This window comes from Gadus macrocephalus, chromosome 16, assembly GCF_031168955.1.
Source record: "Gadus macrocephalus chromosome 16, ASM3116895v1".
NCBI lineage: Eukaryota > Metazoa > Chordata > Actinopteri > Gadiformes > Gadidae > Gadus > Gadus macrocephalus.
This window is the reverse complement of record NC_082397.1, coordinates 4,884,043-4,901,718: the sequence shown is the minus strand read 5'-3', so window position 1 is coordinate 4,901,718 and position 17,676 is coordinate 4,884,043. Positions and strand designations below refer to the sequence as shown.

Sequence of the window (17,676 nt, the reverse complement as noted above, 5' to 3'; positions counted from 1 at the left end):
CTTATCTGTGTTTACATATGCAACGTCAGTTTACGTCCGCCTGGGCTGAGATAAACCCCAAATGGATCTTGGAGAGCCCGGGGAAGTTTCTAGAAGGTCTTTTGCAGTTTACACAGGGGGCTCTCTCCCTGGGTTCCACCTCGCTCCGTTGCTGCTGACGCTGAGCAGGGCAGCAGCTTCCAGAGACAGACGTTTACGACACGCGTTTCTGCAGGACTTCCAATTAATACATCTCGCACTAAAGCCAGGCAAGCGCTGTGCCAACAGGTCACGCCTTGTGTGTGTGTGTGTGTGTGTGTGTGTGTGTGTGTGTGTGTGTGTGTGTGTGTGTGTGTGTGTGTGTGTGTGTGTGTGTGTTCAGAGTCCCTCGCTGGCTCTGAGGAGATCCAGATGCCCGTTGGTTTACAGACCGAAGTGAGGCCTCCACCTCAAATCGGAGTCACGACACAAGCACACATCACAAGTAACAAAAAAAAAACAAGTACACCATGAGTACACAAAACAAGTACACTACACAAGTACACATCACACCGAGCCCAACTGGGTCGTCTCCAGCTGACACTCCGTCTTCCTCATTGACACGTTTCCTGTTTCACTTTCCTTGGATGTTTGTCTGCTTCCGGCTCCTTTTAAAGTCTTTCATCTCTGAATAAGGGTCTGTAGAGCCCCATTTTGAACCATTCTGATGAAAGTCTACATACACTGTAAATAGCTATGACTTCATCTGACACCTGACTGGAATCGATGTGAAACAACGACTGGACCCTGCCTTATCACTGAGTCCACTCTCAACTACTGACAACGCAGAGCTGGGCTTCCCAAGCAATTCCTCAAAACACACACACACACACACACACACACACACACACACACACACACACACACACAGATCCCAGAGTCAGACCAAGAATGCCCTCCAGTTAAAAACGAGAGGCTTTAACCTCCAACAAATTCCAGAGGAACAAGACTTAAATTGAATCAAACTGAAGAATCAAACCGCTTGGGTTTTCCCCCCCTGTAGGTAAAGTCCTGACCTTGGACTGCAAGACACAACACGCGCTGATAAGAGCCAGTCAGACCCTACAGACAACAAAGGAGGGGACTGGGAGAAGGTGCAGACAGAGGTGAAGCAGGAGGGGTTGTTGATGCTGTGATCAGCCGTGACGTAAAAACGAGACGTCTACTTAGAAGTTCACGTCAAACAATCTCCACTGACCTCTACACTGCCAAGGTGAACACCGCTTCTACACCGAACTGTCTGTGTGTGTGTGTGTGTGTGTGTGTGTGTGTGTGTGTGTGTGTGTGTGTGTGTGTGTGTGTGACTGTGTCTGTGTGCGTCCCACCTGCTTTGATACCACATTTTATGAAGCTACGCGCGGCTGTGTGGGTTCCGAGGATTCTCAGAACAGCCCAGAGGCATCATGGGTAATTACTGTGATACCTTTAGTTCTTAGAGCACAGTGTTGTGCTTATAAAGATCTGCCCCTTGGCACGGTCGTCTATGGTTTCAATACCACTCAATCTCATGGATTCAATATCAAATGGATTCAAAACGAGAAGGATTTATTAGCACAAATCGCAACGTCTAGGTTGTGACATCTCAGTCGTATCAATTTTAGAATTCACACAGCGTCAAATCATGGATTATGGCGACAATAAATGGCTTCATTTCCTTAGATACGCATCGACTGAAACAGGTTCTTTCGCGCCATGGACCATGAAAGTCATCCATTGTGCGTGGCTGGCTCTGTAACCTTGCTATACTGCCGGGCACGGAGGCAGTGATATTGCCGTACCACTTGATGTATTTTGTTATAGCGTTTAGATGTGCCCTATTCAGCTCGTAAACGTCGGTGACTCTTGCATGCATCACTGCGCTGTGGAACATGACTCAGCCAATCACAACGGCCGAATGAAAGCCGACCCTGTGTGTGTGTGCGTGTGCGCGCACGTGTGTGTGTGTGTGTGTGTGTGTGTGTGTGTGTGTGTGTGTGTGTGTGTGTGTGTGTGTGTGTGTGTGTGTGTGTGTGTGTGTGTGTGTGTGTGTGTGTGTGTGTGTGTGTGTGTGTGTGTGTGTGTGTGTGTGCGTGTGTGCGTGTGTGCGTGCGTGTGTGTGTGTGTGTGTGTGTGTGTGAGCTCATTTAAAGCCTCACAGCAGTCGCTCTCCATTTCTGAGACCCGCACAAAACCCCAGCAACACATCCCCCCAGCCCCCCAGCCCCCCCCCACCCCCCTCGGCTCCAGCACCAGTACACATGAGCAGCTCTATTCACAGCAGGTCTATCATCATGCGTTCATTCATTTGGAAGGAAGAGCGTTCTCCTTAATCACAAGTCATTGTATCATTTCCTCTGCTTTGTCCCATCTATACTGTCACTGCTGCCACGGGGATTACACGCCGCGCTGCGTGAATCTGTGCATTATATTCTGCTCGATGCTCACTAAACACTCTTTCCACGTCAATGGCACGAGGTCAAACGCCGTTTTCTGGCAGGGTTTCTTGGGATGACAGGATTGTGCCGATTTTTTGTACCTCATTCAAATGGTACAAAACTGCAGACTCTTTATGTCCAAATGTGAACAAAAAAGGTCCAATGAATTGACCGCTTCCTCAATGGTTTTCCCAGGGTTGGTAACGAACAGCCTGACCCAAACATGACTGACTGACACACACACACACACACACACACACACAGAACCCTGTCTCCCCTGTCTCCCCCCCACACCCCTTCACTGGAGAAGGCACAGTTAATCTTTCAACATCCAGACTATAACCGCTTTCATAAAATGGTTTTGATATAGTCAATAGTCAAAGTAATTCACATTGGTCCTTCCAAAGCCAAAAGTGACTTGCATCCCTGAAGTCAGCTGCATTAAGGAGTGGGTAGGGGGTTTTGGGCATCTTGCTCGAGGGTTGCTGACAGGTAAGGCTGCGGATACTGATGATCAAGCCCAGAACATTACAGGCCGCTGCGAGTTCAACACACTTACCAGAACTATCATTTCCCCCTGCTTGCTTTCAGATGCACTGTGAGATGTTTGCAGATATAGGGAGTCACACGGTGAGCTACGTGCATGCTAAAGACATGATCCCAATACTGGACCTCTTTATCTCATTCATCTAATCTCTTTATCGTAATGTAACCATTAAGTCCACTAAATGTTTATCCCAGCGCTCTTTTATTTAGTATAAGAAACAATCTCATGTAAGCGTTACGTTTGCGAGTCCTTTGACGTTGTAGGAACCACCAAGTCAGGTTCCCAGAGCACTGAGGTTATTTTTAAACTCCGGCTTTCGATTGGTTGGATGGGTTGAGTCAAGGGCAACCGGGAAGCATTTGGAAACTATTGGCTGAGTGTTATGTCAACTTGTTGGGTCACATGACACACTGTCCCCCTGGTGGATTGGCTCAAATGTTAAAAAACCACGGGGCTATCAAAAACAGCTGTTGACGATGCGTGCAGATCTGATCTTGTTCAATCACATTCAATCGCGTTCTGGAAGCCATCCTCCCCCTCCTGCCCATGACAGCCTCCCTCCTTAGGCGGAGTGGGTCAACACAAGACCACAGTGTTCCTGCTCTACCAAGCCCTTAATCACGAGACAATAATCAATCTAATTTCCCTTACAGCCCTGCTGCCAGACTATTTTGGGAGAGGGAACGAAGGCTTCTGATTGATGTAGATACATTTTTAGATCTGCAGGACGTTTATAAAACCTAATAAACCCCCGCCCCCCCCCCCCCCCCCCTCCCCCCCACACACAGACACACACACACCCACACACATCTAGGCACTTCCTGTAGGAGACAGGAAGAAGGAAGTCTGCCAGCTGCTGCTGCCGGTTCCGTCATCATCCCATGATGGACAGAATACACACGACGGAAAGAAATAAAAGACCCCTATCGAAAAACAAAAAAGGGTTCATGGCAAATGACAGGAAGTGGAAGTTGTAAAGGAGACTGTTTTTTCATCCCAAAATGAAGGCTGTCATCAAAAGTGTGCTGCATAAGTTAGATGTCCTGATGGACTAAGAGAAGGACTAAAGCTAATAGGAAGCACACAGACACAGATTAATTGACTCACCCCCTACCGCTAATTTTCTGTGTGTGTGTGTGTGTGTGTGTGTGTGTGTGTGTGTGTGTGTGTGTGTGTGTGTGTGTGTGTGTGTGTGTGTGTGTGTGTGTGTGTGTGTGTGTGTGTGTGTGTGTGTGTGTGTGTGTGTGTGTGTGTGTGTGTGTGTGTGTGAATTGACCTTGTAGTCAGTGGGAAATGTGGGCTGACCAATGACCTGGGGGGCACAGACTTCCCAGATCCCCTATGCACAACAACATCCTCACACACACACACACACACACACACACACACACACACACACACACACACACACACACACACACACACACACACACACACACACACACACACACACACACACACACGCGCTGCTTTACTTACTATTTCGTCATTTAGTTTTCACCCAAAACGGGGATTTCACACGCATGTCATTAAGGAGCAGGTAGGGTTTGGGTTGCGTCCTAGTTCAAGCTTGCCTACCGCTTCAGGCTGCAGACACCGGTGTTTAGCACTGAAGCTATTTGTTGAGTTGCATGCTGTAAAGAGAGCAGAAAGGTGTGGAGGATGTCTGCAGGTGTTGAAGGAGGAGTTGGTTTTCATATCAGTTTAATCACAGTTAATCTTAGTCAGTTCTGCTGCATATGAAATATAAATAATATGACCCTGCTTCAGGGGGCTTGCATGTGCTTTGTGCGTGCGTGGGTGTGTGTGTGTGTGCCGCTAGGCGTCTGTGTGCGTGTGCATGCCTCTGTGTGTGTGAGAACCTGGCAACGTTGATCAGGCACGACGGTGATGTCACCGGGGAGGCCGTGGGCTGCTGGATGCTCTCAAACGCTTCAGGGTAGTGACGGGCTCTGCATGACATCATCATCGACTCTAGTATTGATTGACACACATGGCGGGGGTGTGTGTGCGTGTGTGTGCGTGTGTGTGCGTGTGTCTGCGCGTGTGCTCGTGTGTGTGTGTGTGTGTATGTATATGATGGAGGACACCCTAAATCAAACATACGCGAGTCACACGGGGGGTGTGACGTGCAGCGGTCATACTCCTAACCAAATTACTCAACACTGCGTCATGCACAACAGCTATTCTTAGAACCGGTGTTGACTCAGACAATGTACCTCCAAGCAAAATGGAGCGGACCAACAGTATGTGTTTCCACGCGTGGAAATAATGCCCAAATACAAATCTTATTTATTTACTTTGCAAACAAGTTACGGAAGAATACGGATTATCCGGCCGGCAATCTGGTTATTTTTCGATTTCGACGGGAGGGGCTGACTTGATCTCAATTCATGTCCTAAACATGTCCTTGATGCCTCAAGGTGTAGCTTGCGATCTGGGACAGAGATCGAACCCAGTGCCTTTAAACTGGGAGTCGAATACACCTACCACTACACTATCCAAGGTTGTTGATGATATGGACGCAGTTTCAACAAAGACTCCTCGCCTCGATGCCCAGAACAGTGGCGTGGTCGAACTTAAGTAGCTCATTCTGGCCATTGTTTACAACCAGCATTCAGACCACACCCCCAACACATCCTACGCCACGTTAGCCACATCGCCAGCTCCACACAATGTCAGTAAATGATCAGTTATCCCAAAAACATAATGTTCTATCCTTACAGATCATGCGCGCCTGTTTGTGTGTGCCCGTCTGTCTGAGAGAATGCATGTTTATGTGTCTGTGTATGTCTCTGAATGGGACAATGACTAATTTGATTACAGAGAAAGTGAGCTAGTGAGAGGGTGACACAGACCACAGACCACCACCCAAAGCACCACCACCAAACAACACCCCCACCCCCACAATGTCCACGTTCACATGACAGTCAGTCTGCGACGAGGATCATGTGATTGAGAAGCAAGATAAGACATTGTTATGGTTGGGAAGCATGTTGAGGAGGAGGAGGAGGAGGAGGAGGAGGAGGATAGTCAACAGCATGGGTAAACACTAAGAGGGGGTTGAGGGAGGACAAGTCATGCTTGTTGCTCAGCATACACGCACAATCCCCGGTTTCCCTTCCCGCTCACGGGAGGCCTCAACTGCCACTTGGTGTCGGGCTGCGAGGGTTTGCATAGCATTTGCATGTTAGCCCCGCGGCAGGAGCTAGCAGTCACAGCACGCGGTTGCATAACCTGCACTCACAGGAGAGTCCCCCCTAGCCTATTAGTGTTATCATGTTGGATAAGGTTTCCCCCTGGCCTACTAGCGTTATGTTGGTGAAGCAGGTCTACCCTACTGACTAGTGTGCCTGAAGGCCTACTGTAGGCTTACTGATGTTATGTTGGTGGAATTGGTGGTTATAATGGAGTAGGTCTCCCTATAGTCTACTAGTGTTGTTATGATGGTGTAGGTCTCCTCTTGCCTACTAGTGTTGTTATGATGGAGTAGGTCTCCCCTAGCCTACTAGTGTTGTTATGATGGAGTAGGTCTCCCCTAGCCTACTAGTGTTGTTATGATGGAGTAGGTCTCCCCTAGCCTACTAGTGTTGTTATGATGGAGTAGGTCTCCCCTAGCCTACTAGTGTTGTTATGATGGAGTAGGTCTCCCCTAGCCTACTAGTGTTGTTATGATGGAGTAGGTCTCCCCTAGCCTACTAGTGTTGTTATGATGGAGTAGGTCTCCCCTAGCCTACTAGTGTTGTTATGATGGAGTAGGTCTCCCCTAGCCTACTAGTGTTGTTATGATGGAGTAGGTCTCCCCTAGCCTACTAGTGTTGTTATGATGGAGTAGGTCTCCCCTAGCCTACTAGTGTTGTTATGATGGAGTAGGTCTCCCCTAGCCTACTAGTGTTGTTATGATGGAGTAGGTCTCCCCTAGCCTACTAGTGTTGTTATGATGGAGTAGGTCTCCCCTAGCCTACTAGTGTTGTTATGATGGAGTAGGTCTCCTCTAGCCTACTAGTGTTGTTATGATGGAGTAGGTCTCCCCTAGCCTACTAGTGTTGTTATGATGGAGTAGGTCTCCCCTAGCCTACTAGTGTTGTTATGATGGAGTAGGTCTCCCCTAGCCTACTAGTGTTGTTATGATGTGTCTGGTGTCTACCAGATGACTTAATAGTAGAATTAGTAGTAGTACTACAAGTATTCTGAAGCCTCAAGCACATGCATGCTTTGATGAGAACAATAAGGTCACAACAAGGTTTTACAACAGTGACAGTGGGAGAGTTACAATTGTGGTGACTTCAACTTTTGACATTGTTTTGAAATCATGCCATGACCTAATGAACCCAAAATATCAACTGGAAGAATATGGGGGGACCTTTACTCATCAAATTGTTGAATAAAAGTTATCATAAATCTTTAACGTATGAGTAATATGTAACAGAGACACATCGATTTGGTAAAACAGTGCCTGGGAAGGGCACACACACACAAACACTTTAAGCGGGGTGTCGGCATAACAAACTCGGCCACCATAAGTCAACTGTAAAAATGTGCCTGTAAAGGATTCAAACCAACCCCTGTAGAAATACACTGAAGTCGCCATCGGAAAGCTTAATCCACTTGAGCAAATATGTTTCCATTACAAAATCTCTGTCGGACAACAGGAAACAAGGGGTAACTCCGCCCCTTTTAGTTTCTGGTTTCCGGCCCAGCCTCTGTCCCGCCTCCTCCCAGAAGTTGGGCTTTAGCGTAGTAGGCTGGCTGGATCCCAGATTAGAGTGAAAGGAATCCAAGATGAGCAGATTACTGTTCACAAGTCTGTCTGACTGTGAGTCAATCTGGCTATCTATCGTCTATCTATCCATCCATCTGTCCTCCCGTCTGTCCTGGAAACACACACTCAGGCCTCATCCCATGACACTTATTTTCTCCTCCTAAGTCTGTCTGTTTGTCCGGTCGTCATAACGCCCCGCATCCCGCGGACGGGAGAGAATGACACCATTATCTGTCCTCGAGATTGGGTGAGCAGTAGGAGAGGGCATCGAGAGGGAGGAGGGGGAACGAAGGAGGGCAGAGGGAGGGGGGGTGAGGAGGAGAGGTGAGGTGGAGAGAGGGTGAGGAGAAGGGGGGAAGAAGAGACGGGTAGTGATGTGGGGGTGAGGGAGAAGGAGGAGGAGGAGGAGGAGGAGGAGGAGGAGGAGGAGGAGGAGGGAGCTTAGGAGGGGAGGGGGGGGGGAGTGGGTGAGGAAAGAGTCAGGAGGATGATGAGGGAGGGAGGGGGTGAAGTTAGCCTGTTACATTAGAGTGCTGAGAAGGCAGAGGCCTGGGGTGAGAGCATGTTGTTTTCCAGGCTGCTGTTGATACAGGACCGTACTGCAGCAGAGCCTCTTCCACTGGACAGGGCCGGCTGGGCCCTGAGTAAACACACCACCGCTGGAAGTGGCAAACGGCAAGGAAACGACAAGGGGGCGGGGGGGGGGGGGGGGGGGGGGATTGAAGACACTCGGGATGGTTGATACATTGGTGGGGGGGGGGGGGGGGACATGAAACATAGGAGGATGACATCATGGCACAGCCAGCCAGTAGAAAGAGGAGGCGGCAGGGTAAGGCTACACCATCCGTAAACACCAGACAGCTGTATTTATGGGAGATTGTCTCATGGTCCAATCCTATTATGTGATTTAGTAAGCATCTCCCTGTAGCGGCAGCGGCACCACCTACCTAACTAGCCTAGCCTAGCCGAGCCCAGAGAGACTACAGAGGCAAGGGGAGGGCTATAGACTATTGTTTAGAGAGGTACTGGAGTTGGCACACACACACTTTGAACATGATTACTATAACATGACGATGATGATTAGCCATTACCTCATCGCAAACATGCTGCGAGTGGCAGATGGGACACTCACAGAGTAGAGCTTATAAGAGCTTTTTTACGTGAAGACCGATTTCAAGATAGGACTGTTCAGAGAAAAACCGTTACCAGCAGAGAGACACACACACACACACACACACACACACACACACACACACACACACACACACACACACACACACACACACACACACACACACACACACACTCACTCACTCACACAGCCAAGTGCATGCCAAAATACACGCACACTGAATTTCTCTCACACACTTTCTCAAGAAAATGATACAAAATAAGTATACACGCACTCACGCGCGTGCGCGCGCACGCACACACAAAATAGATGAGACTAAATTATCCAGATGCCATTGGGATGCACCTGCTAGATCGATATGGTTTCTGATCAACGCTGAGCGCTATTCATAATGCACATCATGACTACTGCCATTTGTGTAGAGAACAGCGAGACATCTGCGATAAATATACAAATGAAGTAAAGAATTATAAAAGTGTATTTTTCTTACATATCTCCGGAGTTTCTTCTCCGGCGGAGACTTCCTCAGCCAGCCCTGGAAGATGACCTCTCCCCCGCTCATGGTTCTGGATGGGTCCTGCAGGTTCTCGTTGATCATCCACAACCTCTCTCTCCCTCTACCGCATGACGGGTCCCGGAGAGAGCCTGCCGTTCAAATTGTTTAGCAGTGTTTGACACTCACTGGTGCCGTCCGCCTCCCCATTTGATAGCACACCGGCCGGGGCTCTTTCGGAGCGGTTTTATTTGGTCCAACGTGCCAAATCCTACTTTGGAAAAAAAAAGAAATGACAGCGCAGCTCGGCTGTTATGGCTTTGTTTTCTTCTTACGCAAGAGCGGATCAGAGCAGCGGCTGAGCTCAACTGATTGTAGGAAGTATTGTTGGGTGTCTGCAGTTTATTTTCCCATTCATACCACGCCCACTGTAGCACAGGGATGGGCCACTGGAGATAGAAGACGGGATGGGAGAGCGGTTCCTCTCGTTTAATGAGTCGTGGTCCATTTTAATGGTTTGGTATTACTGTTGAAATGACTTTGAAATATATATTAACTTAAAAAATAGATACGCTATAGAAACATGTTAAAAGTGATTTTAAAGCGTTTATTTATTAAAACAAAGAAAACAGCATGTTTATATTGGAAGCTAGTTATATGGTTAACGGGAATTTATAGGTTGAATGTTCACACAGCAACAATTCTGGATTTATTATCAAGTGGTTGAGGAGGGAAGGAAAAAGGCGCCATCTTGTGGAAAAGACAATATATGACATGAAGTCATTAGCTAAATATACTGAAAGTGTGTGTGTGTGTGTGTGTGTGTGTGTGTGTGTGTGTGTGTGTGTGTGTGTGTGTGTGTGTGTGTGTGTGTGTGTGTGTGTGTGTGTGTGTGTGTGTGTGTGTGTGTGTGTGCGTGTGTGAAAATAGAGTACACCAATAAAACATTTTAAACACCTATAAATGTTTATTCGGTGCAAGAGAAAAGCTGCAAGACATTCCACATTTGGATGTTTTTTTTTTTTTTTTTTTTACAGTTGACAAGAATGGGAGAATCTGGGGAAAGGAATGACATCTTTAATGTTGTCAACTCCCAGGATGCATTGCAGGTATCTTTCGAACCCCATCCCGAAGCCCCCGTGAGGGGCGGAACCGAAGCGCCGGAGGTCTAAATACCTAGGAAGAAGAAGAAGGAAAGAAGAAGAATCTGGCATTAGGCGTTAGCCACTATGCTCATTGTCTTATAGGAAAGGAGCATAAGGGCTGTGCTACTTTGCTCATAGAATCATGTGTCATGGGCAATGCTACTTAGCCGAAAGCATCAGACACTAAGGGCAAAACTACTCAGCTCATAGCAGAGTACCCAATCACGTGTGTGTGTGTGTGTGTGTGTGTCTGTGTCTGTGTCTGTGTCTGTGTGTGTGTAAGCAATGTATTGTTGTTGTTTACCAGTCATACGTGTCCTCCATGCCAGCCCTAAGGACACAAAATAAGCAAGAATTATTTCATCACATTCTTAAGAATAACATTAAAATAACACAAATCAAATCATTGAAACACATTAAATGAATGGAAAACCGTGTATCTTTCTCTGCAAGATGTCTACCAAATCCTGGCATTATTCAATGTTTATCTTTTGTCATTACGATTTTGACATCCGACGTTTCAATATAACATATGTAACGATATTATGCATAACACGATCATTATGAATGTGATGGGTGTCCTTACTGGGCCAGGCGTGCGGTCAGCAGGTCGAGTCGGTCCTCTCTCAGCGACCCCCCGCAGAGCTCCCCGACCCCTGGGACCAGCAGGTCGACCGCAGCCGCCTGTAGACCAGAACCCCCAGAGACCAGACATGTTCATCACAAGCATTCCCACATTCCCTCCCTTAACCATACCGCTACCGATGATGCACCACGTTAGGCTTTCCGATCGGTCAATACCGTCACCTTAAAAACAACCTTTTTAGATAATAGTTTGTAATGTTCTAATCCATGAGAGACGTAATTGTTACTCCTAACTCTCTGATGTTATAAGGTGAAGGTCTTGTTCTGGTGGTTTCCCTTGTCAGATTTCAGATTTCAGATTCAGACTTTATTGTCATTGTTCAAACTTTTACAATGAAATTGGGGTGGTGCTCACTACCCATAGTGCAAAATAAAGCAGTGCAAAAATACAAACACAAACAACAGCAATAGGCACAATAAATATAAATATGCAGACATAAAATATAAGTGTCTTTTTTAAAATAAATAAATATGGTAGAGGATTTCACATGTCCATTGGGGGGGTGGGGGTCAGGCGTTAAGTAGACGAATTGCCCAGGGGTAGAAGGTGTTCCTCAGCCCGTTGTGTTGCTGTATCGGATACCGTATGAAGCGGGTGGTCCGTGTTGTCCCTTGCGTAGAAGGGCTTGAGGTCGTAGGGGTAGTCCGTGACGAAGACGGGGAGGTTTCCACAGTGCTTCACCAGGAACTTCTCATGCTCCGTCTGGAGGTCACAGCCCCACTGGAGGTCAAAAGGTCAACAACAGGTCAATGTGGCCAAAAACGGTACTGTTTATACTGGTGTCAATGTATTGCACAGGTTTACACAGGTGAATTCATATCACATCTCCTTGGGGGGTAGGGTTCAGGCATATTGCTCAGGTAGGCTTTGGACATTGGGGATTTAACCCAGTACCTTAGAGATGGGAGTCAATCTCTGTAGCCACTACACTATCCTGTCTACACGACACTGTCATATAGGCTAGGCAAGGCAACTTTATTTATATAGCACTTTTCATACACACGGCAGACTCAAAGTGCTTCACATATAAACATTGCCATACAATAAAATTAAATAATAGATGAGTAAAAGAAAACATATGCAAAGAAATTAGTAAAATAGAAAGTTAAAAAGGCATTTTAGCAATAAAATAGAAAATAAAGGCAAAGTTAATAAAGCTTTTTAGAAGGTGCAATGTATTTAAGATTTAGCAGAAAGCTAAAGCAAACATAAAATACTTCAGTCTTGTTTTAAAGGTGCTCAGAGTTGGGGCAAGTCTTAAATCCTCAGGGAGTTTATTCCAGCTATTTGATGCATAGTAACTAAATCCTGCTTTAATATAATGTATTAAGGTACCCCAAGGGCCTTAGTAGGATTCAAGGGGATACTTTGACGTCTTCTAAAAACAAGAATATAGAATGAGAATCAGCAAAAAGTAGAAAGAAAACTAAAACAGAAACAGCTACATTTGTCAGTAATGGGATTAATGTCTGAAACCCCTTTGGTTTTTTAAAACCCTATTAGCTTCGTGCTGGTTGAATTTGCAATTGGCTGAAAAAATCAGTACATCAGTAAAAATAGTTTGAGAGCTAAGTGTATCGCTTACAGTTGTTGGAAAGACGAAATTGTGTGAGGATCGGTTGAGGATGTCAATGGCTTCTGTGTAGCTGATCCTGGGTCACATTCAAACAAAGGTTACAGTTAAGCTCCTCACACACACTTTGACACAATGTTCGTTTACACACATAAATCTCATTTAAACTTCAATTAATATTACATTCATAGGTGTACATAATTATACAGCACATTGCATATTTTTTTACTGTTTATTACTTGTTTTTACTGTTGTAGACAAATCTTCAAGCATTTAATTCCCTTACTAATATTTAAACACATTTCTACGACACTTTTCAAGACACTGAAAGCACAATTAAATAATGAGTGCATGTTTCTTCTACTCACTGTTATATTAATGTGCACGTGACAATAAGGTTGAAATGTTAATGTATCATTGAGGCAAGTGATCGTGTTGTCGTCACTCACACAGTGAAGCTCTTCTTCAGCATGGCCTCCACTACGGCCTTGGATCAGGGACGAGAGAACACAGTTAGAAACGAGACGGCCTCACACGTCAGAGTGGCCTTAGATTGAGATATTTGGGGTTCCCATTAAACTCCCAACACTGTTTCTGACAAGGCCACTTGTGTTCCAATTGCAAATCAATACATTTTTTGGTACAATACTTTGAGTGTAAACACATTTATACACAATTAAGTTTCATTTGACTTTTTAAAGTACATTAATAACGTAAATATAATGATAAAGTATGGCAAATGCAAAACATAGCTGAACAGAAAGAAAAACACAGATCCCTGATTTGTTTTTCCGTCGGGGCTTAAAAAGTACTTGGTTTTCGCTACCAAGCCTTATTGAAGTACTCAGTACTCACAAAACTCCTCTTGTAGTTCCCAGAACCAGGTACCTAGTCCTTGGCAGCCCATATCGTCCTACTGAACCCTGGGAGTACCCAGGAACTACCCACCCTGTGCCCGGGTGAGACCCGCTGGTGAAACAGATCCACGTCTTCAGAACACCGGTCCAAGACCTGCTCCGTAACACTGCGGAACAAGTCCTCCATCACCTGTTGAACAAATACCAACACAACACCACCCAACCCGATGGAGTGAGGAAGACCCCGTTCATGGAATACACTTAATCAGTCGACACCGCGTAGAGGGTGCCTCTACACTAATATCAGGGGTGGCATTGAATAACACGGGTTAGAATAGTATTGATATACCTCCCAAAATTAACCTGACAAATTACCAATATCACATGTGATAGATCATTCCATAAACTAAGACAACAACAAAAATATTGTGTAGCATTGCATAGCTAAAATGCTACCCAAATGCAACTTCCACATAGCTTTAGGGTTACCAAACTGAAATCTTTGGCAAGGGGAGGAACATCACCCTGACCCCAGGGCTTTTGGTTTAGAGGAGGAGAGGCCCACCTTGGTGAGGTCTTCCAGGGACTGTGTGAAGGCCAGCTCGGCCTCCACCATGTAGAACTCAGCTAGGTGGCGCCGGCTCTGGGAGTTCTCGGCTCGGAAGGTCGGTCCGAACGTGTAGACACGGGAGAACGCCCTGGGAGAGGAGAGGAGAGGAGAGGAGAGAGAGAGAGAGAGAGAGAGAGAAAAGAAAGAAAGAAAAGAGAGGAGAAGAGAGAGAGAGAGAGAGAAAAGAAAGAAAGAAAAAGAGAGTGAAAGAGAGAGGTGGTTTGACTTTGTGACTCTCCAGATCTTCTGGTTCTGTATCTAAAATACAGATGCTGATAATATTACAGTAAATCATACCCGCAGACACATGCAATGAGTTGGCAGAGAAAATAAACAGTGAAAAAGGCCTCTAAACATTGTTTGTGTGGCTGAGATTCTAGGTCTCTATAACACATACGGAGCAGTTCTCTTGAGTACAGGTGGGTGGATGGCTGGGTAGGGGATGGTTGGATGGACGGACAAACTGACAAAACGGATGGATGGATATTCCTACCCTGACATGACCTCTAGATGCAGTTGACCAGATACGGTCAGGAAGGCAGGAACTGAGAAGAAGTTCTTGTCTGGTTCAGTTGTCTGGCCTGAGGGCTGTGGTAAACACAAACCATTCATACAAACATGAAAACAAATACATCAGCTTGTTCTAATAAGATTGCTAAAACACACACACACGCACGCACGCACGCACGCACGCACACACACACACACACACACACACACACACACACACACACACACACACACACACACACACACACACACACACACACACACACACACACACACACACACACACACACACACACACACACACACACACACACACACACACACACACACACACACACACAAAGCCGAAACCGAACCAGCACATTCAACTGAAGTTTTAGATGTTCTACATAAATAATTGTTTTTAATAGACAATTGGTCTCTGATTTTCAAATATGAATGCCACTTGCCTCCACCTGGAAGAGTTCTCCTGCTCCTTCACAGTCATTGGAGGTGATCACCGGAGTGTGAATCTGGATAAAGCCTCTTTCCTGGATAGGAACCACAAGAAGGGATACATTTGGTGTTACTAACTGAGCTGCTCCTCATTTAACTGACTAGAAATGATGAAGACTTTGATCGCTATTTAGTGTGCCAGCTAGACAGACTTTTGTGAGATCATTACTATTATCCTAATTTCAACAACTAAGCTTTTGGTTGTTTATAATATCATTATATGTCTGCCAATTCTGGCATCTATTGCACCCCTAACCGTCCCTGGAACGAGGGATCCATCTTCTTTGAGTCAGCTCAAGGTTTCATCCCTCTAGATTTTGGATTTTTTCCTCTTGCCCTTTAGAGGGCTTGTAGGGTTAGCGCGTGTCCTAATATGTTGGCCGGTGAAGCCCATGGACACTGTAAAGGTAATTAAGGGAGCCAAGAACTGGAATCGACTTGATGGAGTTCCTCACGGTGAAGTGTGAGTGGATGGCCGCCGAGGCTGCGCTTCTTATTCTCATCATGGAGCTGAAGACGTTGGTCCTGCATCTCATGTGAGGATATTGGCGGACATAGTCAAGGCCATGTCTCTCTTTGATTTTAAACGGAAATTCCTAAAACAAATAACAAAAACAAAAGAGTGAAAACTTTAGGGTCCAATGGCGATAGCACAACAAAACATTTCCAGACCGTGTTACTGTGCCTTCCAACTATGTTTGCCTTACAGGAACTAAACACAGATTATTTGAACTACATTGTATTTACCAGAGTGTCACATCCTCCAACTACATTGATTCGGTCGGCCAGCAACTCCACTGGCTGCTTCCTGCTTGGGCTTTGCTTCAGACAACCGGTGACTTCAACAGCACTCCCAAACGTGAGCAGGCTAGAAATTAAAACAACAGAATTACCAGAGGACGATACCGTGAAGACACACATACACACAAACGCATATAGATTAAACACACTCACGCATCATTGAGCTCAGAGCTGGCGACTATCTGCAGTGGCTGCAGACAGCTTCCATCGTTCACATGCACAAACAAGTTGTCCTTTTGAGACCTGACGGACCGAACCCAACCCTTGGAATTGAACAAAGCAACAGAGCCATTAAAAATATGGGTTGTCTCTCAGATACAATATAACAGTTAACATAACAGTGTACAACACATTATACATTATTGCATCTTCTTTCATATTTATTTACTTGTATAGCAGTATTTATATTGCAGTGTTTTCAAAATGTTCTGAATTCTTATGACGCAATATAATTCTCTCTATATAGATGGGATAATGTTTTGCATTGCATGAAGCCCTATAGAAGCCCCAGTAGTACGTATCCAATGCAATGCAGAGTAATGTCAGTTCTATAGAGTTACAACACGAACAGATTTTCTCTCACATCAATTGGAAATGCATACATTGGATGATAACCATACGTATCAAATGTTCACATAAAACGCTGTACCTCTACTGTGATGTTGGATCCCACATCTGACCCTTCAAGTGCCTCTGATACTCTGAGCTTCTTTGGTGACTTCTTGCAGTAATGCCGAATACTACATAAAACTGTCCTCCGAGATAAGGACACATTCAACACAACATCTACTGCTTTAATAGCGGCGTTAAACATCGAGTCTGCTAAGATTGATAGGTTGGATGATTTTCCAATTGTGCGACAATGCTTCTTATTAAAAGTTTATTTTGTTTCATTGAGCATTACCGTTGACTTACATGTTGTGTCCTGCTTGACAGGCACTTCCTGTTAGGGCTCGTGCTGCGTTCAAGTCAAGTGGAACTGAAAGCGAGTTAAACGCAAGCAAACGGTCCAATTGTTACAGAGTGTTTAACATAAGTCGGTAAATGCAAGGCTTTTCAACGTAGATTTAATACTTTTGGAAGCAGTGTCAATGATCCAAACGGCGTTAAACTTCAATATATATGTATTGCACATCGGTGGGACGAACGCAGCTTATCCTCATTGGCGCGCCTCAGTCACATGCTCAGTCACAGGGGTTCGGTGCCCAACCAATGAACTGTATTTTTATTTCCTACAAAAAAGGCTTGATGGCTCAGGGAACTGTAGTTCTATTAGTTGGAACATATTCATTCCAGACATTCCCACGAAACAGATACTGTCACTGCATAGAGTATTTCAAATCATTATGTTTACTTATTTGTCTTGAAGAGGTATTTTCGATTCATATAAATGATAACCTTTTACAAGCTGGAATGTTAATGTCCACTTAATGTTAAATTAAACATTATGAGAATAGAGAATAGCGATGCAATACGAATGAGTTGCTCATGGTTTTAATATTGGCTTGAATAATAAATACATTTACAAAAAAAAATGTTGATTCATCATATTGTATCCATTTGCCTAATATTATATTTTCTTGTTTCTTTGAAGTCCTCTCCAATCCTCCGGATGTTTGTGCAGACTCATCTAATGAAGTTTTATCTGGCCTAAAATAAAATATAATGTAAGC

The 17,676-nt window shown here is 45.3% G+C and overlaps 2 protein-coding genes across 3 annotated transcripts in view; both read right to left on the bottom strand.

Moving 5' to 3' along the window:
- gab2 (GRB2-associated binding protein 2) overlaps window positions 1–9,950 on the bottom strand; it is a 50,775-nt gene extending 40,825 nt beyond the window's left edge. Inside the window, 1 exon segment of the mRNA XM_060074179.1 lies at window positions 9,364–9,950. Coding sequence (XP_059930162.1) covers window positions 9,364–9,471 — 108 coding nt within the window. The 5' untranslated portion in view covers window positions 9,472–9,950.
- An 85-nt stretch (window positions 9,951–10,035) lies between these two features.
- Window positions 10,036–17,172, bottom strand: nars2 (asparaginyl-tRNA synthetase 2, mitochondrial). 2 transcript variants are annotated; one of them, XM_060074181.1, is made up of 15 exons: window positions 16,908–17,172; window positions 16,653–16,753; window positions 16,157–16,266; window positions 15,950–16,070; window positions 15,658–15,798; window positions 15,157–15,237; window positions 14,691–14,785; window positions 14,153–14,285; window positions 13,679–13,777; window positions 13,180–13,217; window positions 12,743–12,809; window positions 11,740–11,877; window positions 11,098–11,195; window positions 10,816–10,842; window positions 10,036–10,542 (listed from the first exon to the last, which is right to left on the bottom strand). In XM_060074181.1, the coding sequence occupies exons 5-15, from the start codon at window positions 15,736–15,738 to the stop codon at window positions 10,398–10,400; spliced, it is 1,002 nt and encodes a 333-aa protein (XP_059930164.1). In that variant the 5' UTR covers window positions 15,739–15,798; window positions 15,950–16,070; window positions 16,157–16,266; window positions 16,653–16,753; window positions 16,908–17,172; the 3' UTR covers window positions 10,036–10,397. The 2 variants fall into 2 exon arrangements, with proteins under 2 accessions (XP_059930164.1, XP_059930163.1); XM_060074180.1 differs by having other exon boundaries at window positions 16,653–17,169.
- Window positions 17,173–17,676: the final 504 nt, after the last annotated feature.

Coding starts and splice junctions, on each gene's coding strand:
- nars2 (XM_060074180.1), bottom strand. CDS start 16,817: ATGTTTAACGCCGCTATTAAAGCAGTAGATGTTGTGTTGAATGTGTCC. Junction 16,071..16,156: donor AGCTCTGAGCTCAATGATGC/GTGAGTGTGTTT, acceptor TTTAATTTCTAG/CCTGCTCACGTTTGGGAGTG. Junction 14,286..14,690: donor CATCTAGAGGTCATGTCAGG/GTAGGAATATCC, acceptor CTCCTCTCCCAG/GGCGTTCTCCCGTGTCTACA.